The sequence below is a fragment of the Electrona antarctica genome, assembly GCF_951216825.1.
Source record: "Electrona antarctica genome assembly, chromosome: 18".
Lineage (NCBI taxonomy): Eukaryota > Metazoa > Chordata > Actinopteri > Myctophiformes > Myctophidae > Electrona > Electrona antarctica.
In genome coordinates this window covers 15,677,738-15,684,191 of record NC_136799.1, presented here as the reverse complement: position 1 = coordinate 15,684,191, position 6,454 = coordinate 15,677,738, and the positions used below count along the sequence as shown (strand labels likewise).

Sequence of the window (6,454 nt, the reverse complement as noted above, 5' to 3'; positions counted from 1 at the left end):
TTTTAATCAAATGAAGCACATTTTGATATCATACAATTGGAGAATGCGGTCCAATTAACTCCAAAAGACAACCCAGCGCCTCCAATGGAATGAATGGGCTGCAAATACTAGCCAATGGGAGGCGACTGCGTCTTGTATAAAACCGGATCGCAGATCATTGTCCTTTACCGGAGAGCTGCTAGACGCTGCTGGTTGTTTGTTCCTCGGCTGTTAAAATAGGGATCTTTGTATCTACTGGTAGTAGTAGTAGTGACGTTCGACGACAACAGGTATGATGATCTTGTCTTTCCCTCAGATTTCACAATTTTATTGTTACCGAAATGCATTTAGTTTTAATTTTCAAGTAGTAGCATATTTAAGATTTTATTGTCAGGATGTAGGCTATGTGGTCATGTCGACAGATGGTGAAAATTGCCTAATTATCCATCTAAGTTAAACATTAAATGCATTCTAACATAATTAAGATTGTATTTATTGAAAATTTGACATTTTTGCACCCTTTTTAAAAAATATATATATATTTGTCAATGGATTGCAACCCTCGCCGTAATCTCCGTAAATCCTAGTGCTGCATTTCATGTTGTAGATTTAAGATTTATTATGAATAATCCGATCTGTGATCTCTCGGTTTCACTTTGCTGCCCCGGTTCTTGTCACCCCCAACCTAATTCATCCATGTCTTCCACCCCCACTGGCGTCTAGGGAGAAATCATGCCTTTCGGTAACACGCACAACTCGATGAAGATGAAATATGCTTCCGAGCAGGAGTTTCCAGACCTCAGCAAACACAACAACCATATGTCCAAGGTCTTGACTCCTGCTATGTACGAACGGCTGAGGAGCAAACAGACCCCCAGTGGATTTACTCTGGATGATGTCATTCAAACCGGGGTTGATAACCCAGGTAAGAAAGGACAAGGAAAAGCCCCCACCCTCCAAGCTGCTTTCAATTTGATCGGTGGTGCTTCATAACGAGACGCGGGCCGTGGTATTAGTGTTAATGCATGCCCAGAAAGGGAGGGGCTTTTCACTGTGACCTTGTCTGCTTATGGTTAAAACAATATTGAAGATTGGCCTAGATTTATGACAACAAAGGGACTCTCTGTCGCATAGGGCATGTCGGATGTAATATCAATGGCTGGTTTAAAAAAAAAAAAAAAAAAATCTTTAACCCTTTAAATGTAATGCTGCAGAGCAGGTGCTCCAAATTATGAATACTGTAGGTAGTGTTTTACAGCCAAATGCAAAATTGCCCACCATGCATGCCAACATTTTCAAGGACTATTTTTGACAAATCTGATGGGCTACTGTGCCCATGAATGTTTTTTTTTCCCTCATATTTAGTTGAGATATGACCAAAATGAACAAAGGGACTATCGGCTGAGGATGAGTTAACGGATCTAATTTGGCACTAGAACCACAATTTCCTCACCCTGCAAATGTGCAAGAAACTGACAGAGTGTCACCCACAAAGGCTTCACCATAGATGGTGTCATCCAGACATGGATTGACCTAAGGGCTCTCATTGAATTCAAAGTCATCATGCATGTGATGTGATGCTAGGGTTTTTGGGAATCCAAAAGTCCTTGGTTTGCCCCTGCATCTCCCCCCCCCCCCCCCCCCTCTGTCTGAGCAAGTTTAACCCCTAACTGCTCCCCATGCACTGCATTAATGGCACCCACATCAGGAATTTAATCCATGACTTTAAAATGGAAGTCATCAAGAGCTGATGGCACCTGCTGTTTGATATAAAGTCTGGAGCGCACACTGCAGTTGCATAATAGAAGCGCCTCTACATGGGAGAGTACAGAATGTTTCCTAATGTGCAAAAGCCACCATGGTTTCAATTGCGAAACGGTGTAAAATTGAATCAACTTGTGAACAAACACAATTTCTAGAATCGTGACACCCCGACTCTTAATAGTTAGGATACCGCTGTACACTCTCAAATGACTAAAGGGGACTAAAATATATTCCTGTTCCATGTATCCAGGCCATCCCTTCATTATGACTGTGGGCTGTGTGGCTGGTGACGAGGAGACATATGAGGTCTTCAAGGAGCTGCTGGACCCCGTGATTCAGGACAGGCATGGAGGCTACAAACCCACAGACAAGCACAAGACCGACCTCAACCCTGCCAACCTCAAGGTACTGACGCAATACAACAGCCTATTGCGTGGCTCAAACCATTCTAGTCAAATTCATACAATGGGAGATTAGAATACCGTCTACACATTTTGCATGTGTACTGTACACTAGCCTTAGCCTCAACCTTGCAAATAAAACGGTCAAGATGCAGTCTATGATTAAAAACGCAGCGCACACAACACAAGGACATCCCTAATTGACTTTGTTCTTCCCCTTCCTTCCTCAGGGTGGAGATGACCTTGACTCCAACTACGTCCTGAGCTCCCGCGTCCGAACAGGCAGGAGTATCCGTGGTATCTCTTTGCCACCACACTGCAGCCGTGGAGAGAGGCGGGCTGTGGAGAAACTCTCCAGTGAAGGTACAATGGCTAAAACAGAGGATTTCCTCTATCTTGACCTATATAAAGGGAACAGAATTGGCCTGTGTTGGAGAGGGGGAAGTTGGATGGGGAGGGTGATCTTTGTCGCTGCATGTACTCCTATGGGCTGGGCCGGTGCCTGTCAGTGGGCGTGTCTTAAATGGGAGGAGTAGAACCTCCCTTTGGAGGTTCCTGGCAGGTTATTAAGGGTAAAACCGCAGGGAATGAATTGGCAGGAAAGGGATAAAATAAATTGGCTACTGTAAAAACAAGTGTACATGTGTTTGTGTGCGACAGCCAGTGACTCACTGCTAGTAGGAGGTGAGTGAAGCAATGTGACAAAATCAACAATGCTGTGATAGGTGTCACATTATGACTGTTGCTGTACTGTTACTGATGGTATGGACATCAATGTGTCCAGAATGCTGCCTGCTGTAAAGTTTGCACAGACTGCCCTCTAGTGGTGGCTGCTATAACATTCCTGTAGTATTGCCAGTAAAGTGACTGAAGTCTGTCTATTCAATATTTTCTGAACTCGTTTGTCCTCCCTTGCAGCTCTGGCAACTCTGTCAGGAGACCTGAAGGGGAAGTACTACGCCCTCAAGGACATGACAGATGCTGAGCAACAGCAGCTCATTGATGACCACTTCCTGTTCGACAAGCCAGTCTCTCCTCTGCTGCTAGCAGCTGGGATGGGCCGCGACTGGCCTGATGCCAGGGGCATCTGGTAGGGGCCTTTGACCATTTAGAGTTAGTTTCCTCTGAATATGTCGGAAGGAAATCGACATGCATCAATTTTTAAGGAAAATGTATACTAATATACATGCTGCAGTTGGTTGACTACTGGTTATCTTTGTGCAGGTGTCACATTTTCAAATGGTAGATTAAACAAGCTTTGCTTTTGTGTGTGACAGGCATAATGAAAACAAGACCTTACTGGTGTGGGTCAACGAGGAGGACCATCTTCGTGTCATCTCCATGGAGAAGGGAGGAGACATGAAGGCAGTCTTCAACCGCTTCTGCACTGGCCTCACCAAGGTTGGTAGTGAAAACAAATCGGGTGATCAGGGTTTAATCACATGAACCATAGGGTCCCTATTCTGGGCATGTCAGAATATGGACCCTAGGGGGTGTAAATGAGTTGGCTAACATATAGGGTTTAACTTATCACTGAATCTGCAGATCGAGAACCTGCTCAAAGAAAGGGGACATGCAATGATGTGGAACGATCATCTGGGCTACGTGCTTACCTGCCCCTCTAACCTGGGAACCGGCCTGCGTGCAGGAGTGCATGTCAAACTGCCTAACCTGAGCAAACATGCCAAATTTGAGGAGATTCTCAAGAGGCTAAGGCTGCAGAAACGTGGAACTGGTGAGGACACATTCTCCATACAACTCAAACTTCATTGCTAGTACTGCCTTTTTTTTTTCTTCTTGGCAAGAGAAATATTTTTCTTGTTGGGAAATCTTGTCCATCTACTGATGCAATGTTTCTTTCATATGTGGCTGGATAGTTTGGCTACACACTTGCTGATCACCTTTCTCACCTATGACATGCCCAAAATAGGGACCCAGGGTTAAAGTGGTCAACCACACAAACCCTAGCATCCCTTATCTGGACATGTATTAATAGGTGAACATTCAGCAACACTGGCAAAAGATCAAATGATTGTCAACTGTGTATAGGGTTTAACTGACCGAACATCCACCCTGTTCTCTCCCTCAGGTGGTGTTGACACGGCTGCTGTGGGCGGAACGTTTGACATCTCCAATGCCGACAGGCTGGGCTTCTCTGAGGTGGAATTGGTGCAGGGGGTGGTGGATGGACTCAAGCTAATGATTGAGATGGAGAAGAAGTTGGAGAAGGGACAGTCCATCGATGACCTAATGCCCGCCCAGAAATAAGCCCAATCTCTCCCGCACCCTCTTACTGTTCCTCTCCGTTTGTCTCAATGTTCAACTCTGTCCTGGAATGCACTCTGTATTAATGGCACTAACTCTCACATAGTGGTTTGAATGTGAGAGTGGATTTGAGCAGGGAATAAAAAATGTTCTCATCAGAATCAGATTGTTGTCATCTTTATGGAAACAGGTTAACCGGTGTTAAAATGTACACTTGTGGTATTTATAATGGTGAGGGACTCATTTTCCAAAGCAGGTATAACAATGTTTGGCAGATGACTGCAAGTGAATGTGTGTATTGGAAAAGTACGACATGCAAGACTAAGCTTCAGAAAAGGTTACACATTTGGATGTTCCTCACTGTAAAATGAGAAATTCCTTTAGCATTACAGTCACTTAAATTAAAAGGTCTGACCCTGTGCAGTCAATTCAATCCCCATGGCTGCTCATAAATTTTACTTAAGATGGCAAGAGATGCATCAGTATTTCTATTGTATGCTTTTAAAGCTAGCATGACATTGATAACCTTGTCACTGTTTTACAGCTATTGCATGTCATTCACAGCAAAACTATCATTACAATAACCAGAAAGTCACTTGGTGCAGATCTCACTAGCTGCAGTTGCTTCAGAATGCTGCTAGTCCTTAGTTTACCAAGAAACTGAATCTTCGTCTGTGTGCAGCTAATCTCTGGCACAGTTAACCCGGTCTATTCCAAATTTTGCACACTCCCTGGATGCCAACGATGAACCTCTGCCCCAAATGGTCCAGAACTGCCTGCTATAGTGCCACCAGGAGGCTGACTTTTGAAAAACACATTTTGATATTACTGCTTCAGATTCTGTCAAAATCCCACAAATCGGATCTGTCCGATATTTCAGATTCCATCCTAATTGGCCATTGGCTTTCAAAGTTTGCAGGATTGGCCCGTTTTGAACAAGGCCTCAAATCATGAATGCAGCATGCAATATACGTGAAATCTTTCAGACTTTCCTACTAGGCTGAGGAATACAGTATATCCCCTTTTCACATTGGCCTGTTATGGCGCCACCAACAGGTGGATTTTTGCAAAACACATTTTTGGAACGAAATGCCTCATCATCCAATTGCCATCCAAGGCATGAGAAGAAATGTCACCCTTTTCACATTGGCCTATTATAGCGCCACCAGGAGGCCACAACCTGACCTGCCCTGGTGGACACCTGTGCCCCGAGGGGAACTTTTTCTAGTTTACACTGGCTCCGTGTCCATCAGTGTTTTCAAAATAAAGCCATTTCTTATCTCATATACATGAACCTTCCAGAATCCAGACCCTTCAAGGCATGTGGGTGAGGTCTGCTTTCTGTCCCCAAAACTAAATGTGGAGAAGCAGTGTTTAGTACCAGCTCAGTGGCCTTGTGGTTAGAGTGTCCGCTCTGAGACTGGGAGGTCGGGGTTCAATCCCCGGCCGGGTCATACCAAAGACTCTAAAAATGAGACCCAGTGCCTCCCTGCTTGACATTCAGCATCAAGGGTTGGATTGGGGGTAAATCCCTGCGACACATACTAGCGTCATGTCCAGGGGGTGTACTTGTACATCAAGCTGCCTCATGCTACAGAAACAGGAGATAGGCTCCTGCCCTATGGGCCCCATGGCTCGGCAAGGCTACTTACTTAGTGTTTAGTGCATTTCTGCTAGGACTCTGTTCGTTTGAATCAAAGTTGAAAGAACCTTTGCCACATACAGTACAGTATGGCAGCATTTTACTGCTACAGTTGGGTGCCACCGATTTTTTTTTTTTTTAAAGATATTCTTTTGCGGCTTACGCCTTTTATTGGTTTTTGAAGGGACAGAAAGTAGGCTGACAGGAAACGGGAGAGAGATGGGGGAAGACATGCAGTAAAGGCGGTGTCGGGCTCGGGAGTCGAACCCGCGGCACACTGCGACTGGATTACCAGTCGGGTGCCCAGACGGTTACGCCACCGCCTGGGACCGATATTGTCCCTTATCATTTGACCCATTTAGGCCTGACCTCAACATTTTAAAAAATCCTTCTAAATCCTCCA

General features: G+C 44.8%; 1 protein-coding gene across 1 annotated transcript; it reads left to right on the top strand.

Moving 5' to 3' along the window:
• Positions 1 to 166: 166 nt before the first annotated feature.
• ckba (creatine kinase, brain a) lies at positions 167 to 4,570 on the top strand. The gene is made up of 8 exons (XM_079527233.1): positions 167 to 269; positions 703 to 904; positions 1,994 to 2,148; positions 2,375 to 2,507; positions 3,063 to 3,234; positions 3,422 to 3,545; positions 3,690 to 3,879; positions 4,234 to 4,570. The coding sequence occupies exons 2-8, from the start codon at positions 712 to 714 to the stop codon at positions 4,410 to 4,412; spliced, it is 1,146 nt and encodes a 381-aa protein (XP_079383359.1). The 5' UTR covers positions 167 to 269; positions 703 to 711; the 3' UTR covers positions 4,413 to 4,570.
• The last annotated feature ends 1,884 nt before the right edge of the window (positions 4,571 to 6,454 follow it).

Bases quoted from the DNA above. Each gene is read 5' to 3' on its own strand.
- ckba (XM_079527233.1), top strand. From the start codon at position 712: ATGCCTTTCGGTAACACGCACAACTCGATGAAGATGAAATATGCTTCC. The intron at 2,149-2,374 runs GTACTGACGCAA...TTCCTTCCTCAG, and splicing joins TCAACCCTGCCAACCTCAAG to GGTGGAGATGACCTTGACTC. The intron at 3,235-3,421 runs GTAGGGGCCTTT...TGTGTGTGACAG, and splicing joins CCTGATGCCAGGGGCATCTG to GCATAATGAAAACAAGACCT.